The 23,668-nt window shown below is 37.9% G+C and overlaps 1 protein-coding gene across 1 annotated transcript in view; it reads left to right on the top strand.

Moving 5' to 3' along the window:
• The window catches only part of MSH3 (mutS homolog 3), a gene marked incomplete at its 5' end in the record, with an annotated part of 184,857 nt that overhangs the window by 52,876 nt on the left and 108,313 nt on the right, over nt 1-23,668 (top strand). The window contains 4 exon segments of the mRNA XM_081231819.1: nt 4,980-5,092; nt 7,730-7,844; nt 13,567-13,651; nt 16,084-16,193. Of these exon segments, the coding sequence (XP_081087945.1) occupies nt 4,980-5,092; nt 7,730-7,844; nt 13,567-13,651; nt 16,084-16,193 (423 nt within the window).

Genomic DNA, 23,668 nt, shown 5'->3' on the forward strand with positions numbered 1-23,668 from the left:
GAGGCCTTGGGTTTTCCTAGAGTAGATTGTCAGCCTTTAGCAAGGCTCTTTTTATCTATAAAAATTATAGTTTCAAAAGTCAGCATAGATCATAAATTGGTAAGTTGACATTTGGTCACAATTAAACATTATCAAAATCTTTGTAAGTAGTTTGCTACTCAGCACCAGAGAATCACCAAATTTATGTCCAAGTTGACATTACTGGGTCTAAAGTTCCCCCTTTTTTTAGTGTAGGTTCCACACTTGTTGAGAGTTTTATTGCCACTTAATTTTTCAAAAACAATATATCTGGCAACACAGAGGCATGTAACATAGGAAAAAAATTTTTTTAAATTAGAAATCTTGGGACTTCCCTGGTGGTCCAGTGCTAAAGAATCCACCTTACAATGCAGGGAACATGGGTTCGCTCCCTGTCAGGGAACTAAGATCCCACTCGCTGCAGGGCAACTAAGCCTGAGTGCTGCAACTACTGAGCTCGTGTGCCTCAGCTAGAGAGCCCATGCGCCACAAACTACAGAGGCCACGTGCTCTGGAGCCCACTCACCACAACTAGAGGAGAGAAAACCCGCTGCCATAGCTAGAGAGAAGCCTGCACGCTGCAACAAAAGATCCCTCATGCCTCAACGAAGGTCCCGCGTGCCGCAACTAAGACCCAATGCTGCCAAAAATAAACAAATAATAAATAAATCTTTAAAAAAATAAAATAAAATTAGAAATCTTAAAACAGTCCAGCTTTGCATACCCCATGTAGTGACTGAGACTTACATGCTGACATTAGTCCTCCCATCCAGTGCAGAAGGGCAGTTGCCACCCCAGGCCCACGGAGGAGGAGCATAGCCTCTGTTCAGCCTCTGGTCACAAACAGCCTCTGTAGAGGGTGGGAAGGTGTTTTTTTAAATAATTTTTTAAGTCCTAGGTCAATTATGGGACCATCATTGACTTCCTTAATTTTTTGGTGAAAAGATATTTACTGCTCACCTCTAATAGAGCAGCTAAAAACATAGACTGTCTTTGGAGAAGATTTATATTTCCACTTTGTACTCTAGTCCTACAATGGCTGTCAGTATTGTTCGTGTAGATGAGTGTTTTCAGTCTGCAGTTTGCCTGCGAGTCACTCCGAAAACCCTGTTGAAAATGAAAATACCCCCTCTCCTCCAGCTTCTTGCTGAATTCAGATGGAACACATTTGGGGTGTGGCATCTGTGCTTTTAATGTGTGTTGCAGGTGATTCTGATGCAGGTATTTCACAGGCTACAGTTTGAGGAAACCAAGATTGACAGTTCTCTGTTGAGTATAGAAATTTTACTAAAATCTAGTTTGACCAGTTCTGGTTGGATATTACTCTCTATGTATACAGTGTTTCAAGTAGACTTTTGTTTCAAAGATACAGTGATTTGATTTTACCATAAAGAAATCTAGGGAAACAGGTGAGAGATTTCACATATAACTGCAATCAGTTTGTGGAAAAAAATGTTTGCATGAGGGTATTTTATATACAGATTGCAGAATGTTGAAATTAACACTCTTGTAATGCTTCCATGAAAGCCTCAAGGGTAACTGACAAGTCCATTTTTATCAAAATTAGTGTGTTTCTAAATCCTTATCTGCTTCTCAAACAAAATATTAGAACAGTAATTGAGTTACCAGCTGCCTCGTGTGTTCACTCTAGGAACTTGTACAAAAGCATTGTGGAACTCACCTAAGGTCATTTGTTGCTTTTTGAGTTACTAAATAGCTTTGCAGTAGGCTTCTAAAAATCCAGGTATTAAGGGTGTCTACAGGAAGATAAAAATTGATAAGAGATTTGCAATAGTTAGTCTGATACTCTCTCCATTGGATTAAGGTGGAAAAATCCTCTTCAGCACTACAGATGGGAGAAAATCCTCCCTCTTAGATTTCTTCCTGAAGCAGCTTTTGCCTGTCTAGTCTTGCAGTAGAACAGAAAAAGCCTTTGGAGCTAGGTATGCTGGCACAGATTTTCTGGGGGAAAAGAAAAACACTAAGAAATCAAATTTATAACTTTATTTAAGCAATGCAGAACATCATGACAAGTATAATATATTCCAGGAATGCAAAGATCAGGAAATATGAATAATATCTTACCAGATTAAGTGAGAGGAAACAATATGATTATTTTAATACCTATAGAAAGAGCATTAGCTAAGATTCAGTAATCCTTTATGACTAATTTTTTTTATTTTTGCAAGAACTGGGAAACTTGCCAAACCTCGGGCTAAGTCATTTATTCCAAAACCCATTAGTAAAAATCATATTTAAGAGTCGAAACTTTGGAAGCATTCCCATTAGTATCAGTAAGAAAACAAAGGATGGCTGTTAGCCTTACATTTGTTCAGCGCAGTCCTGAAGGTCTTAGCCAGTAGTGTAGTGAAACAGGAAAAAGAAATGAAAAACAGAAATTTTCTTCTTGAAGATGATATTAATTCATATATAGACAATACAGGAAAAAAGTGTTTAGCATTGTTGCTGCATATAAAAATTTAGATTCATGTACACCAGTGATAAGCTTTTAGTCAATGTAATAGAAGAAAAGATTCCCTTCACAGTAGTATTAATCTATAATATATCTAAGAGTGAGCACAACCAAAGATATATATAACATGGAGAAAATTACAGAACATTATTGTTAGATATAAAAGACATGAATAAATAGAGATATTATGCCATCTTTAACAATAGGATATCTTGATTTGTTAAGATATCATTTCTCTCTAAATTAATTTATTGCAAATCCAGTCAAAAGCCCAATACGGTTTTTGTGAAACTTGACAAAATGAACCTAAAATTTCTAAAGAAATTCAAAAGCCCAAGAATAGCCAAGACAATCTTGAAAAGCAAGGTAGGGGCCTTGCCACAGATATTGATACCAAGCCATGGAAATTACAATACTGTGGTCCTGATACAGAGATAGACAAAAAGATCAGTGGAATAGGATAGAAGCCAGAAACAGGGTCACACGTATATAGAAATGTGGAGGCAGCATTCTAAATTAGTAGGAAAAGATGGAATGTTTTATAATGGTGCTTGATCCTTAATTGATAATCATATGGAAAATAAAAGTGTATTTCTACCTTCACACCATCCCCAGAATAAATTCAGGTGAATTAAATTTGAAAAGCAAATCTTAAAAATTTACTCAAAAATAAGAAATAATTGAAAATTTAAAAACAGATATGAAGAAACGAAATTGAGCTATTTGTAGTGAGGTGGATGGACCTAGACACTGTCATACAGAGTGAAGTAAGTCAGAAAGAGAAAAACAAATACCGTATGCTAACACACATATATGGAATCTAAAAAAAAAAAAAAAAAAGGTTCTGAAGAACCTAGGGGCAGGGCAGGACAGGAATAAAGACGCAAACGTAGAGAATGGACTTGAGGACATGGGGAGGGGGAAGGGTAAGCTGGGAGGAAGTGAGAGAGTGGCGTGGACATACATACACTACGAAATGTAAAATAGATAGCTAGTGGGAAGCAGCCACATAGCACAGGGAGATCAGCTCAGTGCTTTGTGACCACCTAGAGGGGTGGGATAGGGAAGGGTGGGAGGGAGACGCAAGAGGGAGGGGATATGGGGATATATGTATACGTATACATATAGCTGATTCACTTTGTTATATAGCAGACACTAACACACCGTTGTAAAGCAATTATACTCCAATAAAGATGTTAAAAAAAATATGTCCATCTTCATGTATAAATCTTAGAAATATAATTCTGAGTGCAAAAGCAAGTTGTAGAAGGATAGGTGTAATAAAGTACTGCTTATATGAAATTTAAAACATGAAATGGTACAGTGTATTGTGTAAAGATGCTAAAATATATTGTAAAGTATAAAAACATACATAGTGCTAATATACACCAAATTGAAGGTAGTGTTTACTTCTGAAGATGGTAGATGAATATGACTGAAGAGGGACGTGTGCAGGATACACCTGTATCTGTAATTTTTTTTTTTAGATAAAAATATTCTAAAGCAACATGTGGCAAAATGTTAAATCAAGTGAATGTCCAATAGTAAAGAAATGGTGGAATAAATTATGGCTTTTACATACTATCAAATATTTTTCAGCCATTAAAAAGAGTGAGTTGTAGCTAGGTCACTTTATATGGAGGGATTTCCAAGAGTTATTATTTAGTGAAGAAAAGAAGATGCAGGAAAGTTTGTATAAAGTCATCCCCTTTTTATAAAACAATGCATGTATGAGTAGGTGTATATGACATACTTATGTATGACCATATGAACATGAAAAAAACGAGGAAGGATTCCTCCTAGGCTGTTAACGGGTTGGGAGTGAGGTGATTAGGAAAGGAGAGGAGGGGAGGGGAGGGGAATGGGGAGTTAAGCAAACTAGAAAGTGGAAAAGACAATGATGCACTACTAGCATGGATGATGATTTGATGATTCTGTTTACGTACTTACATGATCATTTATGTATATACACACACACATATATGCATATTTTTTAAAAGTGTAGAACCACTTATAGAAAGAGTGAGAGTTGACTTAAGGGGAATTTACTATATTTGACTGGAGGCTGTGATAGAAGAAATGGACTTATTAGCATAGTGCCAACCAAAGATGCCACTTCAAAGAAATTAATGATGTATTCTGTTTCTAGTGGATTTAAACAATTGATGCAATTAAATTGATGCTTTTCCATTTTTCTCCCTTTTGTGTTTATTAAAGTAACTGACCTTAATTTTAATGAGTTCTTAATAACAATCTATATAAAGTACTCACAGTGTGCTAGGTGATATAAAATACCAGGAGTAAAAGTAATAATATTTTATGAAATGCAGGCTTTTGACAGGGAAACCTTAGCTCTTTGTCTTTTTATTTTCAACTTGGGAGAGAATAAGGAATGAGTCTTATTTATTTTGGTCAGGTCAAGGCCTAAATACAGATAGTGCAAGATTATGGATAATTAATTTTTTAATTTTGCATTTTTTTCTTTCAGCATGCGGGATGACAGAATTCGAGTAGAAAGGATGGATAACATGTGTTTTGAATACAGCCACGCTTTCCAAGAGGTTACAGAATTTTATGCAAAAGACGTAGTTGATGGTAAAGGTAAATATTTTATACATGTTAGCCATGTGTCCTCAAATTTAACTGAGTTGAGATTTGGATAAAGGTGCAAGTTTGACTAAAACTCTAATGGAAACTAGATAGTTATTGATTAATGACTGGAAGTAGAGGGAAGAGTTCACTGTTCTTGCACTCATCAGAAGCACAACTGCAGCTGCTTCTTTGTAATTATGACCATTTAGTAACTTGATGTTTTTGACATATTCATTGGAGTGTAACAAGTTAGTTACTGAAGAACCTTCCTTTTTGCTTCCTTTAAAAGATAGCCCGTGATTTTCCTGCAATTTTATAAAAAGTCTGGGTAAATCTCCTAATGAAGGCTAGCATTTCCAAAAATTGATGGCCAGAATTAAAATACCAGAACATTAGTGACAGGGTCTTAATATGTTGGATTACCATTGCTTGTCTAATTCACATTTTCTCAGCCAAGTATCTGTTTGATTTGGTCTGTACCCCTCATTCCTGCCAGTCCAGCTTATGCTAAGGTCCAATTTTATCCCTTATCACAAGCTGCAGAGCTTTCACTGTTAGACCAGCCTCCCCCAGCTCCCTCTTAGGCATCAATGTCTTGTTGGCATTTCTTTCCCCATCCCTTTTAATCTCATGGTGTCTTGGCCAAATTGAGTCAAGCGTCTGAGAGTGTAACCCACTTATAATGGCAGTCCGAGATATCACCAAGGGATCATCATCTTATGTTCAACTAAAGACAAGACTAAGTCACGAAACTATCATAAGCCACTCTTGGCATCAGATTCACTTAGAAGGATATAGGACAGAAAATCCAGTTTGCCGACAGGACGCTGTTTCTCTTAGTGGGAGGAGTCCTCAGCAGTCTTTGCAGCAGTCCACAGAGTCATTGGGTGCTTAAAATCCCCTCCCTCCTCTAGTGACTGCTCAGTTGCAAAGAAAGCAGACTTTCATCAGGGGGATGCAGGATCTGCCCTGGCTTAGAAGCCCCATGCCCTATAGGAAACCTTATCTCTTGCTGGAATTTCTCCAAAGGACATGCCAAGTTCAAAGAGTCAATGTACTCAAGGAAGGCCAAAATTCTGGAGTCAGGTATTTATAATTTCCCCTAGTTCAGATGCTGCAGTTTACTGATTTCAGGTCATTTTTACCATACGCAATGCTACCTCATAACACAGTGGCACTTCATCTTTGTCAGGTTTCCTGGGGAACAGAGCTAGACAGTTAAAAGATGAAATTCTCAGTAGAAGGGAAAAGAGTTTTGTTAACTCGTCATTTACACCTTGGTTTTATAAAAATATAAATATAGCTGAAAGTAATATATTTTATATTACAGATTTGTAGAGGATATCTTGTAATTTTTTCTAAAGGTTATAAATACCTACTGCAAAAAAAGTTAAAACATAGCTGTGTGTAAGGAAAAAAGTACAAGTCCTTCCCCTCACATCCTTAAGAATTTTTTGATGTACAGATCTACACATATACATACATATTTCTATGTATTTGTTTAATATAACTTGTATTTATTCTTTCAACTAATTTTTATTGAATGCCTATTTGAGGTATTTTATGTACTGTAAGGAATTAAACAGACAAAAATTCCTGCCCTTCTGGAGTTTACAGTCTAATAGGGGGAGGTGTACAATAAAATAGTGTTTAAAGGTGATGAGTACTATACAGAAAGGCAGGGAAGAGGTGAATTTTTAAGTAGAGTGGTGAAGGAAGGCCACACTGAGAATGTGGCAATTGAACAAAGATTTGAATGAAGATTAAAGTAGTTAAGGGGGAAAACCACATGGACGTGTAAAGGAACAGTGTTTCAGGCAGAGACAACAGTAAGTACAACATATCTTAAGTGCTTGGTGTGTTTAAAGAATATCAAGGAGCCTGGGTGCTGGGACAGAGTAAGTAAGGGGAGAATATTAGGAGGTGAGCTCAGAGGTGAAAGGAGATGGAAGGCAGGTTGTGTAGGGACTTTTAGACCCTGTACGAACTTGTGCTACTTCTCTCAGTGAGTTGGGAAATGTTGGAGGATTTGTAAGCACCGTAATCCAGTTATGTGACATACATTTTAAAAAGGATTCCTTTGGCTGCTCTGTTAAGAATACCCTATAGGGCACAGGGATAAAGGTGGGAGACCAGATGGAAAGCTAATGGGAAAGTCATTCCCATTAGTAGCTGCATAATAATCTGGATGTACTGAAATTTATTTAAGTAATACCTTATTGATGTTCAATTAGTTTGTGTCTAATTTTTTAAAAGGGAAGAGATATGGGGATATCTGTATATGTATAGCTGATTGACTTTGTTATAAAGCAGAAACTACTAGAAAAGATTTTTCAACTCACTTTCTGGTATACACATCTTTAACAAGCATTTTGGAGTATTTCTGGGTCAAAGGGGATGAGCATTTTACACTTTGAAAATAGTTGCTCTGTTGCTCTCCAAAAAGGGTCATCCACCATCAGAAAATGCCCTTTTTTCCATACCCTAGGTATTTGTAAACTTCTGTACTTTTCCAAAGGGTAATTTTAGGAGATAACGGTCTAAATTATTATTTCAAAAATCATAAACTAAATTTTATTTAACTTAATGTTTGTTTTTAATAATGAATAATAACTTTAATGAAGGTGTATATTCTGTTTTTTTTAGGTTCTCAAAGTTTTTCTGGCATCATTAACTTGGAAAAGCCTGTGATTTGCTCTTTGGCTGCCATAATAAGATATCTGAAAGAGTTTAACTTGGAAAAGGTGCTTTCCAAACCCAAGTAAGTGATTTCTCAAAAATAAAAAAAGGGTGATGTTATATTAAAAAACATTTCTTAAATTGAATTTGGTAAGTACTATTGAATTGAATTTTGGTAAGTACTAGGTAAGAAGTTTACCTGCTGTAGATAGAATATTCTGGGGCAAGAATGAGCCGTGTGGTATTGTTGCTGAAGAATATTAAAAATATTAATTGACATAAATTAAAAGAAAGCTTAAGAATTCTGTCAATTTGTATTCATGATAGCTATTGAATGTATTATAGTGTTGACTACAACACCATAATATAAAACCGTGCTTTATACTAATTCACAGTTAATTGAGAAGTAGTATTAAGAAGTGGTATTGAAAAGCATTCATAAAACTTCATCACCTTTCTTATTCTTATTATTTCACAGATCATAGAGTTGAAGATAAGGAGGACAGCTACTAACATAGACAGCTTTTTTTTTTTTTTTGGCTGCACTGGGTCTTTGTTGCTGCACGTGGGCTTTCTCTAGTTGTGGCGAGCGGGGGCTACTCTTTGTTGTAGTGCGTGGGCTTGTTGCGGAGCATGGACTCTAGGCTCACAGGCTTCAGTGGTTGTGGCAGTGGTTGTGGTGCATGGGCTCAGTAGTTGTGGCTTGCGGGCTCTAGAGTGCAGGCTCAATAGTTGTGGCGCACGGGCTTGGTAGCTCCGCGGCATGTGGGATCTTCCCGGACCAGGGCTCGAACCCGTGTCCCCTGCATTGGCAGGCAGATTCTTAACCACTGCACCACCAGGGAAGCCCCTTATAGACAGCTTTTTAAAAGAGTGATTAACTTGTAGAGTTGAGAGATTTAGCCCCTTATCTTTGGCTCTGTGAAGAATTACCCTATATCATATCGATCCTGGATAAGTAAGCTACTTCCTCTTCTGCAGAGGTGGGGTGGACAGATAGGAGCTATCTCAGTAAAATATCATTTAGTACCAAGATTGGGAAATCCTTGCCTATGTCTATTTTAATCCCACCCTGAAAGCAATACACTTCCAAGACTTCTACCCAATGCCCTAAGTATTTTGAGGTATTTCTACTCTCTTTAGTCAGAGAGCAGACTATTCTACGCCCTATGTGAACCCTTGTTCGTCCTACTGTTTCTTGTGGTTCTTTCCCTGATCTCATGTGAGGTCCTCCGCATATTTAAGGATCAGTGCTTCACCAGAGACTTTGAGGGGACCCTTCTGCATCTCTCTGTATGCAGCTCTGTCATCTCTGGCATTCTGTCTCACAACTTCTACTTTCCTTGGTCTCTCCAAGGAGTAAGTCGTAGTGTTTACCTCTTTTGTTTTTCTTCTCTCAAGGATCACAGTTCTATGCTGCCTGATGTCCAACTGCCCGAAAACAGTTTTAAATGTATATATATATGTATATGTATATACACACACATGTATGTAGTGTGTATGTGTGTGTATATATATATTTGTATAATTTTCTAGTTGTGGTTAAAGGACAGTACTCATGCAATTAATCTTTTACAAATGAAAGCAGAAGTGAGGTGCCATGATTGAACGCCATAAAAAAACAACAGAAGAGGGAGATGTGTAAAGTAACATCAGCTATCCTAAAAAATGTCTGTGTTCTGAAACATCTGGAAAACTAACTTTCACTTAAAAATTAGCAATGGGAAAAGAACCAAATTGAAATCCCATATAAAATTATAATAAAAAAGAATAAGGAGCAGGATAATGTCCTTACAGAAAGTGAACGCATGCCAGAAAGACATGCCCACAAATTAAATAAAAACTATAACCTACTACTTCAAAATGAGCTAAAAGGAAATGATGCTAAATATGAAAGGACAAATGAGAATAGATGAGAAATAGGAAAGATTTGAAATGAGGTGATAGGATTTGAGAGTGAACTATATATTAAAGAAAAAGATCAATTTAGGAATAAAGAGTAAACTAGAAGGAATACAAAGTAAATAAATACAACAGAGATACTTTTAAGAGAAACAGAATTTGAAAAGAGAGAAATGCAAAAAAAGATTAACATGGCAAACCTGATGAGACAACTATCCTTAGGAATCCCTACATGCAAGCTTGACCCTTGACTGGCATCTGAGACCTTGCCTTTGGGGAGGGTTTCCAGCATTCTCCAGTAAGAATGGCTCACTGTGCCTAAACGGTTTCTGCAGACAGTATGGTTTATGCTGAACACCTCCTTTTTTTCTGGGAGCTGGAATTTCGGTACACGGTAGGGAAGAGGTGCCTATGTGAATGCAGCCCCCAGTGAAAACCCTGGGTGTTGAGTCTCTAATGAGCTTCTCTGGTGGATATTTCACGCATGTTGCCACAACTTACTGCTGGGGAAATTAAGTACATCCTGTGTGACTTTACCAGGAGAGGACTCTTGGAAGCTTGTCCTTGGTTTCCTCTGGACTTTGCCTTATGTACCTTTGCCCTTTTCTGATTTTGCTTTGTGTCCTTTCACGGTAATAAATCATAGCTGTGAGTATGACTATATGCTGAGTCCTATGTATTCTCCTAGTGAATTGTTGGAGATCTGTTATACACCCTTCTTATTTTCTTCTTTAATATACATACTGGCAGCATTTAGAAATGCAAAGGTATTTGTTTTAATTGCAAATAAATTAGAAGTGAATTTACAATAAAACTGAATTTTTGTCATATGATACAATTTACAATTCATAAATTAACCATCAAAGGGTTAGACAAATGGTGAATGTATGAACTCTGAAAACTACATAGAGAACTATTCTCCACTATAGATTTCATATGTAATGTGGTAGGGTGTCTTTTTTTTTTTTTGTCTGTTTTCATTTTCAAATAATATTAATAGTATTTAAATAGAATCTTTGTAAGGGGTTGATCTTTCACATAAGGTTTACACCTTTGCTGCCTTTGTCTAAATCAGAAAGATTGGTTTTAGTTTTTGTTTTGTTTTTCTTTAAGTAGTATAGGGATGATGTAGAATGTTAAATTTCTTTGGCAATTTTCAGCAAGAACATTTTTCTCCCATTATAAAACTTGAGGGGGAGAAAAGCATCCTTTGTATTATTGTTGTCTGAAATATTAATGAAGTATTTTCCCATGTTACTTGGAAGATTTCTATGGAAGTTCACACAGGATGAATGCTAGCCAGGCATTGTTTATAAGGTTTATTTCAAAGCACATAAAATTTGTTTTTTTCCAAAAGGATAAATAATTTAGAATTGCTTGATCAGTGATCATATACTGTTGAATTCCTAAGGATGCTGGCAGATATAACCCTGACTTCAAAAGTATATATATAGGGCCTCCCTGGTGGCGCAGTGGTTGAGAGTCCGCCTGCCGATGCAGGGGATACGGGTTCGTGCCCCGGTCTGGGAGGATCCCATATGCCGCGGAGCGGCTGGGCCCGTGAGCCATGGCCGCTGGGCCTGCGCATCCGGAGCCTGTGCTCCGCAACGGGAGAGGCCACAACAGTGAGAGGCCCGCATACCGCAAAAAGAAAAAAAAAAAAAAAAAAAAGTATATATATAATTCCTAATGGAAATAGACACTGACAGAAGGAAATTTCTTTTGTATTTGTAAGGAAGAGTCAGAACTCCAGAGTACATTATCATCCAAACATATGGGAAACCTGAAGCATAGTTAGTTCTTACAGTTGCTTGGTAATTATCATTCCATAGGTATCAGTCTAACTTAATATTGCCCAGTGGTTGATCTCTTTTATTAAGATCATTGCAGATGTCAATGCTGCTGAATTGTGGGTTCTTGATGCCAACTAAGCATCCTTCGAGAGTCTGTGTCTGATTAAGGTACTCAGGTATTCATTAATCACCCCTAGGGTGTAGGTTAAACCTGTCAAGAACAGGGGAAGTAAATGACTTTTCTTTAAACACATGGGAACTGGTTAGATAGCAACTCAGAGTCCAGGCTAGCAATACTTCCAACTTGTATCTTTTTTTTTTTTTTTTTGCGTTACGCGGGCCTCTCACTGCTGTGGCCTCTCCCGTTGCGGAGCACAGGCTCCGAACGTGCAGGCTCAGCGGCCATGGCTCACGGGCCCAGCCGCTCCGCGGCACGTGGGATCTTCCCGGACCAGGGCACGAACCCACGTCCCCTGCATCGGCAGGCGGACTCCCAACCACTGCGCCACCAGGGAAGCCCCCAACTTGTATCTTTGACCATGAAGCTGTGTGAACATCTGTCAGCTGTACAGCAAATCACTGCCTAATTGTTTCTTCCTGAAAATAATGTTTTACATTTTAGTACTGTCTCTGGGTGTTTCACATATACATTTCTGGGCTTTATGACTGAAAGGAAACCAAACAAACCCAAACTGGCCTCCCCATAGAAAGATGGCAGACCTTTGCTGAACATATACTTTCTGCTAGGCTCTGCAGGTGCTGAAAAATGTATAAGACACAAAGAACCCATGCCTCCAAGGAGCTTAGATCTATTAATGAGGATAGCAGAAGAAGATAAATTACTGTAATCAAGGCAAATTAAGTTAACGGTTATAAGAAGGAGAGAATGGCCTACACACACCTACTATCAGTGTTGGAGTTGCTTCCCTCTAAAAATCGTTAACAAGTCATCCTTTGGAAGTTAGGTCAAACCTGTTGCAGGTAAATTACACTGCCAGGGGACAGTGTTCAGTTACTAGGCGACATCCCTAATATGCAGTAAGTTATTTCTTTTTCAGGGCTCTGGAACCTTAGTTTTGGGAGTCATCTAGAAGTGGAGGCATCTCTCAATGAGCACTGGCTCCTTGGGCTCTGATTTTAGGCTCTAGATTCCTGGATGAAAGCTTGCTTCCATAACTGGCTTAGGAAACTGGATTTTATTTACATCTTATTACGGCCATGATGAGTGGGGTTAGTTTTATGATGCAAACACTCATGCTTTCCCTCCAAATAGTTTAGTGACTTGCCATTATTTTTCTTGCTTTGAAAAATGAGCCATCAAATCTGTAAGTGCTATGGACAGAAATGTCAAATGACTGGCTTATAAAGGAAATTAATTACTGGATTAGTAATGCATTGATTAATATACTTCTTAACATGACAGACTAATAAGGACAAAATTTGAATTGTGCACACATTTATTAATCACATTGAACTCAATAGTCAAGTTTATTTGAAATTTATTGAATTTTTAATCTAGTTTGCGATAGTTACAGGGACATATGGAGAATGTGAATTCTTTGAACTTAAGGAAGTAATTTCTACTTTTTCAGTTTTATACTCTACTAAAACATTAGCCACATTAATTTGTGGTCTTAATTATAGAGTAAATAACATTTGCACATACCAGAATGTTGATTAAAAGCTTTTAAAGTGTTTTTCAGGATGATCTCATGCTAAAGAATAAGGAGGACGTTTTTAAGTGTACTGACATTTTTCTAGCAAATTGCGTAGCTTTTCCTGAAGAGACCACCACTTGCTCTGCCAATGATAAAAGGCTATGTTTGGTTCTATTAGTGGAAATATAAAAAAATTTTTAAATTGTTGGTGCCATTACTTCCCTTCCTTGTTCTTGGTTTTGGTGTGACAACAGCTGTCCTTTCACATCAGTTTACCTAACAGCGCCCAGCGTCGATAGAAGATACTCTTATAATGAATATTCTTTTGGGGTTTTTTTGGTTCGATTTCCTATCGCAGGAAATCATGTTACTGGAGTATTTCTAATGCCTAAATTAGTTTTTCTGTTCCTTTATGCACTTGCATCGTGGCTCATATTTCATTCTTTTACAGGAATTTTAAACAGTTGTCAGGCGAAATGGAATTTATGACAATTAATGGAACAACATTAAGGAACCTGGAAATCCTTCAGAATCAGGTCAGGTAAACATAAGGCCTATTAGATTCCAAATGGTTTTGAAAAATAATTTGGGATCAGGTAGCAGTCTGTTCTTAGGTATGCAGGTGAAAACAGTGTTGTCTTCAGCTGACAGCTCTGCCTGACATCTACCGGTAACTGCAGTGCTCACTTTCTTTGAGGACCAAATACATGAAATACTTACTTGGGGGTTATGCTGGGAGCTGTAGAGCTGTGCTTTTTAATGATTGAAGCAACATGTCCATCCTGATAATTTCTTTATCAAATATTTCTTTGGAAAGGCATCATCTTTGGAAATTAATGTAAAGTGGAGTTTTTTGGTCTGCTTGGTTATGTTTTTTCTACATACTTTTAACTGATTGTTGAAGTGTCTGCAGTCTTACTTCATTATCCAGCATAGAAAACAAGTTTCTCTGATACTCAGTTTGACTGTAAGATGCATAATATTTCACTTCACAAACTTCCATCATTGTTTACTTGCCCTTTATTGGTGAATGAGAAGGATAATGAAGACATTAAAATTATTGCTTTCATGTATTAAACTATCACTTGGGAATGTGAGATATTATATTATAAAACTAATGTTATTATAGCATAAAGTCACAGAAAGAAAAAGCAGTTCCAGGTCATCTGAGTAAGTAGTGGAAAAGCTGAACCATCTGCTGTGAATCACTAGAACTGCTGTGAATTAAAGTAAATGCTGAATTTATTCTCCTGACTCCTGGATTTGTATATTGCTGTCTAGTTTCTCTCACTTGGTTTCTCCCTCTGCCAGGCTGTCCTTGTATACTGGAGTCAGCCTTCCTTTTATGCAATAACATTTTTATCATGTCATTCTGTCATCCTGAAGTTGAGCATATTTCCCGCAAGTCTTTCTCATCAACTCTGTATACATCCCCGACGTAGCACACAAAAGGGCATTTCTGGGGTGAAGAAGAGCCCACAGTCAAAGCCTGCAGACACAGCCCCGGCATTCCAAGATTTCTTTACTTCTGCCACATCCTCCTCGTTCACATCCTATCACAGTGGAGTCAGTTCTGAAATCAAATTCCTAAGGCAAAAATCATCCGTCATCAGAATACCCTCTAAAATCCCTTTCTTTATCAGGACTTGGGCCCTTGTAGAAATAGAAGCTGAGAATTAGCATCTTCTGCTTGTCTTTGTGCTTCGGCTTTGGCCTCCTTTACCATAGAGCAATGGAAAGGGGTCATGAGGAGGGAGCTGGCTGTCAGGGAGAGCAAAGATATAACAGGACTCAGGTCTCCCGCAGTTCTCCCTGTCTTGTCTGAGCCTGCTTCTCCAATGATGTCAGGTAATTAGAGAATGATTCCCCTCCACCGTACTCTTCCTGGGACCCTTTACTGTGGTCCAGGCAGTCGGGCTGTCGTCTCAGGAAGGGATGGTGCAGTCACTGATGTGGATTCTCCTCATAGGTCTGCTCTGCCTGCCCAGCTCGTCCTCAGGGAGCCTTCCATGACCACTGTAGTTTCCGTGTGGGCTCTGCTTTAAACTCCTAAGGCCTGGAGAGGTTATAGCACACTTTTTATAGTTGATTTCTGCCAGGTGGCATTGTGTCCTCATTAGGAGTCTTTTCTCCCACACTTGGATGTAAGTGCCCTGAGGGAGGGACCATGTCTTAATATACCTTTGCCAGTTATTCTGCTGAGCACACAGGAGGTAGTCTGTACGTACCTGCTCGTTGATTTGAAGGAAAAGGAAAGAGTAAAAAAAAAAAAAAAAAAATCAGGTGAAAACAACTTTATGTTCCAAATAGAACTTAAACCTATTATTAGACATTTTGTACTACAATGAAACCTTGGTAAAATTTAATACCATCTCTAGTTAATTGTAAAATTTTTTAATGGCTTAACTTTAAAGTGGCAAGGCATAGATAAATTTTTGCTAAGGATTTAATAAAACAGACTAAAATCAAACCCTTCAGGGGTACAGTCCTAGAGTGCAGTACAGGTTCACTTCTCTCCTTAAACTTGTTCAGTGTTGTCATGAGAGTATCTTTCTTTAGAATGGCAATTCTTAGGTAGTGGGAGATACTGGACTGCCAAAGGAAAATGAAATTATCTTCACTGTGCTTTCCAAGGCAGGAAAGGATGCAGTTATATTTTTGAGATGTTTAGGACAAACATTTCAAAAGAGACTTCTCAATAATTTATTGTTAGTTAACTAAAAACTATACATAGACTATATCTTTCTTGTGTAAAATATAAGTACTTTGTGTGTGTATATAAGGATATGTGTATGTATACATTCATTCATCTGACATTGAATGAACACCTGTTTGGAGCTCTGTTTTGTGCTAGGGCGTAACATTTAAAATTGGGGTCTATGGAGTAATGAGGACGCATGAACAACTAGCAGTTTTGGTACAAATACAATCATCTAGTTGATAAAGCTTGTTTTCTGGTCTTTTTTAGACTGATATGAAAACCAAAGGAAGTTTATTTTGGGTTTTAGACCATACTAAAACTTCATTTGGGAGACGGAAGTTAAAGAAGTGGGTGACCCAGCCACTCCTTAAACTAAGGTAAAAGGAATTGTCTTTTGTGTGTTTAATCTGAACACTCTTTTCAATCGGGGACGATTTGATTTTGTATCTGGCAATAAACTATTATCGGGAAGATTTTTTTCTTTGTCCCTAAGAACGAGTCTGCTTTCAGTTGGAAGACATGGGGTCTGCCCGGAGAAAGTGAGTTAACCAGTTAGCTTGGGTCATCAGTAGCATAAGGGTGTAGGGAGAGAGGCTGGGGCCTTTTGTTGAGGGCTTTGAAGGCTGGGCTGAGGAGCTGGTAGCCAGAGTTTAATCCAGTGATTCTGCACATGGGAGTGATAGGATCAGAACTGGCTTGTGTGTGGGAGCAGACAAAGTGGTCATGGGTGGGGAACAAGTTAGCAAGTTCACAGAGAGGTTCTGAGGACCTGAGCTAAAGAAGTAACAGTAGGAATCTGAAAGAGGGCTTAGATCTGAGATGTTTAAGAAGGTAGGATGAGTAAACTAGGTGTGCTTTCAGGGAAGGTAGGTGAGTCTGGTGCCTAAAACACAGTGGTTTCCAGGCTTGTCTGCACGTTGGAATCACCTGGGAAGCTTCGAAATAGTTAATGCCTGTATCCAACCCCCAGATACTGTGATTTCATTGGCCTTCAGTGTGGCCTGGGAGTTGGAATTTTTAAAAGCTCCCAGATGATTCTGACATGCAGATAGATTTGGGAGCTGTGACCTATGCCTGTCACGTAATAGGAGTCCAAATAATGTTGACTGACGGACTGAATGAATGAATGCTATTATTTATTGTGCTTTTACTATGTACCAGTATTTAATATTTAGAATCATCGTCTGAGGGTGGGTCCTTGAGATGAGTAAACAGATTCAGAGAGCTTCAATAACTTGCTTAATGTTTCACAGCTGGTAGAGCCTAGATTTAAAATCAGCATTGAATCCATCTTGAACAGCTTCCCATATGGACGGACCAGAGAGAGTGTAGTGCTGGTGCTGTTAGTGGGCTCTGTCAACTGAGTCAGTCCCACTAAGGCTGCAGCTCACCACCCCCTAGCCAGCCCACCGTGTTCTCACCTTTGCGGTGGTACAGTACCTCCTCACAGGGCTGCTGTAAGGAATAGAAGGAGGCAGTAATCTTCACTGCCAGGTTTGAGCTCTTTATCATATAGCAAGCACTATGCTAGGGGCTTTACGTGCATCGTCTCTTAAACTGCACAGCAGCCTCACTAATGGCTGTATCTTATGCTGTGCTTAGTAAATAGCCATCTTTAGCAAAGGATAGCAGATGCTGTTAACTGTTAGTCCTAAGCTTTAAGATACTGTTCTGATGATGATTGATTACTAAATCACTTCAGCTTTTCATGGGTCATTACGATTTCTTTTCTTGACCATAAAGACCTTTGGACAGGGGAAACTGACTAGGTAAAGAAGGAATTCTGAAAATGGAAGTATCTACTTTGGTTCAGTATTCAAACGAGATAAAGATACCTCATGGAGCAAAAGCAGACAAGATGGCTTTCTGTAGATAGTCTGCGGACAGCAATATAAGGGGTGTTGCCTTCTGGCTGATAGAAAGGCATCTAAAGCATCCACATTATTCTTATTATTTTATTTGGTTAGTTGAAATATTCAACAGAAACAGACTTGCTAGCAGACTTTTTCATGCAAATTAAATTTTTTATTTCTGTTGTTAAATTTGTTTTGTATAAATAGGATTAATTTGAGATAAATTCAGTAGACCATGTTGTATGCTCTTTGGGGGTTGATCATGTACTCTTTGGGACCCTCCTTTCCCAGAAAGGCTGAGAGAAGGTACTCCATGCATTGAACTCCAGTGCTTTCAAGTATGAACTTTAGACCAGCGTAAAACATATATAGCTGAAAAGAGGCGCACAAAACTTCTTCCTTTGCCATTTTTATTTTAAGTCATAGTTTTAAAACTTTAAGCTTCCTAATCCATTAAAATTGAATTCAGGGACTTCCCTGGTGGTCCAGTGGTTAAGAATCTGCCTTCCAGTGCGGGGGATGAGGGTTCGATCCCTGGTCAGGGAACTGAGATCCCACATGCCGTGGGGCTGAACTCGTGTGCCACAATTAGAGAGCCTGCATGCCACAGCTACAGAGCCCGTGCACCGCAACTAAGACCCGACACAGCCAAAAATAAATAAATAAATATTAATAAATAAAAATGTGTTTATAAAAAAAATTGACTTCCAAAGAATTCCAGTTATATCTTAATTGCACTTGCCATGTCTTCCAAACAAATACCTAGAGAAAATCTTCAGCTGATTAGTCAGTAGTTCAGCTATATATTTATTGTTGTTGTTGTTTTAGTACTAACATTAGGTGCCATGCATCCAGGCTAATATTCTGTCTCTGACATAGGCAGCCAAAGGTTAGGGCCTAGTTTTTGTCTATAGTGAGATCATACAACAAATAATTGGTGACAAGGGAACTTAGCAAGATATAAGGTGGATCTCCCAAAGTTCTTCAAGAGCCCATTATTTGTCAGTCATCCATGAATTCTCTTAAATCCTTTAGGATCTTTTTTATATTTTTAACCTATTTTAGCTTCCAGGGCAATCACACAGTTCATAAATTCAGAACCAAGTGTTTCAAGTTTCAGAGGATTTTCCACTCCCACTACTTTTTATTCTATAAAATGGCCTCTTTGGTGCAAATTTTTCTAATGACTTTCTAGAAAGTATAAATGGCTTTTACCCTATACTTACTGATTCAAAGAATTCACTTGGGTTATTGAGGTCAGATGTTACTCTACTGAAACACGTTGGCTTTTATAAATAGGTTATGCTTTCTTATGTGTTGTGTCCCATACGTTTTATCAGTTCTGTAATTTTAGGCAAGAAGATTCTTCAGTGTAGGCCTCTGGCTTCTTATAACTGAATGCCATGTTGGCAAGCCATTAGTCCTAAGACCTTTTAAAATTAAATTATATTGAATTCATTTTTTTTGAGATTCCATCTTTGAATTTCTTCTGCTTCTTTTAGTTGATATGGTCTTGTCAATCTTTTATACATATACCATAGGTACTTTACTGGTTTTGTCCACAAGCCCCACAATGCAAATTCTGCTTGTAAATAGTGACTGGTTGGGAGGGGGAGGGGCAGAAAACTTTGAAAAGTGTGGGATGAGTATCTAAAATGGTATTTTAGGCAAAATATTAATTTCCAAGGCAGATTTGTTCATCTTAGAAGAGTATTCAAGATTCAGTAACTTACCCTATATTTTGAAACATTAAGCAAAGGTAAGTTCTGAGTTTTCTCCGTGAGTACCTCTTCTTCTGCCTGCACCTTAAGTGTTGATGTTACCCGTGGCTCTTTCCTGGGGCATCTTCTTACTTTCAACACTACTTAGGATCTTATCTGTGGCCATGGCTTCTCCTGTAACTCATGTGCTGATGACTTTGTCTCCATTATCTCCCGCAGCTCCAGACCCACACATCTACTAGCATGTCTCTGCCTCAGGAAATGTTCGACATGAGTATGCAGAACAAATTGGAAATAAGACATTTCCTTCAGTGAGATAGTGATTTCTTGGAAATGCAGCTGTGTGTGTGTGTGTGTGTACATGCGTGTGCAGGTGTGCATACACACTTACAGAATAGCAGATTATTAACCACAAAGGGAACCTGAGAAATCAGTTCCTCCCCTTCTAGTGGATGAACTATTTTGATCAATGATGAAAACATTGCCTCTCTGCACGAAGTAGTATTATATCATCTTGCCTTTTTGTAAAATCACTTTTTATGAAAGGCACTCAGGTGAAAGCCCTTTCATGAAAGACTTTTTATTAAGGAAACTAAGCATCTCCATGCCTCCGGTATTGCCCTTCTCTGTTTCTATCTGCATTACCCAAAGGTGATTTTTTTTTTTTTTTTTTTTTTTGCGGTACGCGGGCTTCTCACTGTTGTGGCCTCTCCCGTTGCGGAGCACAGGCTCCGGACGTGCAGGCCCAGCGGCCATGGCTCATGGGCCCAGCCGCTCCGCAGCATGTGGGATCTCCCCGGACCCAGGCACGAACCCCTGTCCCCTGCATCGGCAGGCGGACTCTCAACCACTGCGCCACCAGGGAAGCCCAAAGATGATTTTTTTTAAAAAATGTATATCTGATTATGTTTTGCTCCCTACTATTTACAGTTCTCACAGCACACTAGGGTGTGATTTATTTCTGGACCTTTGTACAGTCTGTTCCCTTTTTCTAAAGTGGAAACTACTCATTTTTGTCTCCCTCCTAACTTGCTAGCTGCTTCTTCAAAGTTTCCTTTGCTCACTGTTCATCTTCTCTGTATCTTTTAAATGTTGGAGTTCCTGAGGCCTGAACCTTAGGAGCTCAGCTTTCTTCCTTCCCTTATCCTTCCCTCCCCTTCTGTTCTCTCCAAATGAGCTTTCCTATGCCCATGACCATAAATATCAAAATGTCAGTGATTCTCAAATTTGTATCTTTGGGCCTTACTCTCCTCTATTCTCCAGGCTTATATATTCAAGTCAGGCTCCTAAACACATAGGTGTATCACAGGCATCTCAAACTTAACGTATTCAACCCTATTCCTCCTCCTGGTTCCCTGTCCCCTCCACCTAATGCGTTGCTTGGGCCAGAAACCTGGGATTTACTCTGGATATTTCCTTTTGACAACCACATCCAATCTAATACTAAGTCCTATTGCTTTTACCTCTAAAATATATCCAGAGACTGTGCATGTCTTGCCATCTTGACTGCAGTCAGTCCCACTTGGACTGCTGCGGTATCCTCCTAACTGATCTCTTTTTTGAAAATAAAAGCTGAATCATATTACTGCCCTGCCTTAAACTCTTCATTGGCTTTCCATTGTGCTTCAAATAAAATTAAAATTCTTAAACATGGCTGTTCTGTCTGACTCTCCTCTGCATTCATGCATTCGTTGTCGTCTGTTCACTCTGGCCTTCCTTTAGTTCCTGAGCATTCCAGAGGTTTTTCTCTTCTCATGGTCTCTGCATTTACTCGTCTCTCTACCTAGAATATTCTTTTCTTTCTCTTCAGTTTTTACACAGCTAACTGCTTTCTTCTTTAGGTTTTACCTTGAAGTGTTAGTTCTTCAGAGAGGTTTTCTCTGACCTCCTAATCTAAATTATGTTCTTTGTATTATTCTTGGATGGTGTATAGGACTTATTATGATTGGTATCTGTTTATCAGTGTTTGTTTAATATCTGCCTGTCTCACTCAACTGTGTGTTTCCTTTATAACAAGCATTTGATAAGTATTTTTCCCCGTGCTCATTTTTCTACATTTGCACTTTTTAAAGAAAATACGTATTATTAGTGTCAAATACACATAATGTAAAATTTATCTTAATCATTTTTATGTGTACATGTCATTAAGGGCAGTACATTCATTAAGTACATTTTAAGTGTATTAAATACATTAGTATTGTGCAACCATCACCACAGTCCATCTTCAGAGCTCTTTTCATCTTGCAAAACTGAAACTCAGTACACATTCATGAATAACTTCTCATTACTCATTTTTCCTAAACTCTGGCAAACACCATATTACTTTCTGTCTCTATGAAGTTGACTATTCTAGGTACCTCATATAAGTGGAATAACACAAGGTTTGTATTTTTGTGACTGTCTTATCACTTAGCATAATATCTTCAAGGTTCATTCATGTTGTAGCATATATCAGTATTCCTTTTTTTAAATTGAGGTACAGTTGTATAGTTGATTCACAACATTATCACTGTGTTGTATACCTGAAACATATAATATTGTAAAACGTAGTGATTGAATATTTTTATAGATTATATTCAATTTAAAGTTATTACAAAATAATGGCTATAATTCCCTGTTTGTACAATATATCCTTGTTTATTTATTCTATACATAATTGTATCTCTTAATCTCATACCCCTATCTTGCCCCTCCACCTTTCCCTTTCCCCCTTGGTAACCATTAGTTTGTTCTCAGTGTCTATGGAGTCTATTTCTGTTTTGTTATATAAATTTGCTTGTTTTATTTTTTAAATTTCACATATAAGTGATAGAGTAGAATATTTGTCTTTCTCTTTCTGACTTATTTCACAAGCATAATACTCTCTAGGTCCATCCACATTCTTGCAAATGGCAGAATTTTATTCTTTTCTATGGCTGAATAATATTCCATTGTATAAATATACCAGATCTTCTTTATCGATTCATCTATTGATGGACATTTAGGTTGCTTCTATTTCTTGGCTATTGTAAATAATTCTGCAATGAACATTGGGGTGTATGTATCTTTTTGAATTAGTGTTTTTGTTTTCTTCAGATATATACCCAGCAGGAGAATCGCTGGATCATATGGTAGTTCTATTTTTAGCTTTTTGAGAAACCTCCATGCTCTTTTCCATAGTGGCTGCACTAATTTACAGTCTCGCCAACAGTGTATTAGGGTTCCCTTTTTCCATATCCTCTCCAACATTTGTTATTTGTAGACCTTTTGATAATAGAGATTTTGACAGGTGTGAGGTGATATCCCCTTGTACTTTTGATTTGCGTTTCTCTGGTGATGAGCAACGTTGTGCATCTTTTCATGCGCCTGTTGGCCATCTGTATATCTTCTTTGGAAAAATGTCTGTTCAGGTTTTCTGCCCACTTTGGAATCTGGTTTATTATTATTTTTTTTTTGATATTGAGCTGTATGAGCTGTTTTTATATTTTGGATATTAGCTCCTTATTGGTCATATCATTTGCAAATATTTTCTCCCATTCAGTAGGTTGTCTTCTCATTTTGTTGATGGTTTCCTTTGCTGTGCAAAAGCTTTTAGGTTTAATTAGGCACCATTTGTTTATTTTTGCTTTTACTTCTTTTGCCTTAGGAGACAGATCCAAAACAATATTGCTACAATTTATGTCAAAGAGTGTTCTGCCTATATCCTCTTTTAGGAGTTTTACGGGTTCAGGCCTTTCATTTAAGTCTTTAATCCATTATGAGTTTATTTTTGCGTATGGTGTGAGGAATGCTCTAATTTCATTGATTTACATATAACTGTTCAGTTTTCCCAGCACCACTTACTGAAGAAGCTGTCTTTTGTCCACTGTACATTCTTGCCTTCTTTGTCATAGATTAATTGACCGTACGTACATTAATTGACCATGGGCTCTCTATTCTGTTCCATGGATCTATGTGTCTGCTTTCTGTGCCAATATCATACTGTTTTGATTACTGTGGCTTTGTAGTATAGTCTGGTAAGTATTTATTGAATGGATAATGAAAAGAATGACTCATTAAAGTCCTAACTCAGACTCCTCCTTTGGGAAGTCCTCCTTCTTCTCCTTCCTCCTGCTATAGAAAGTTATCTCCTCTCAATTATGTCCTGTTTCTTACTACTCCACCCCAAACACAATACACTGGCAGCTCATAGTACTTTGAATATAACAGATGATTAAGAAATTATGAACAAATGAATCCATTTGAAAATCTTAGGGTTCTCAGTAGGCTTTGAAAATAAAGGCAAACCTATATAAGGGA

This window comes from Mesoplodon bidens (genome assembly GCF_964165515.1).
Source record: "Mesoplodon bidens genome assembly, chromosome: 4".
NCBI lineage: Eukaryota > Metazoa > Chordata > Mammalia > Artiodactyla > Ziphiidae > Mesoplodon > Mesoplodon bidens.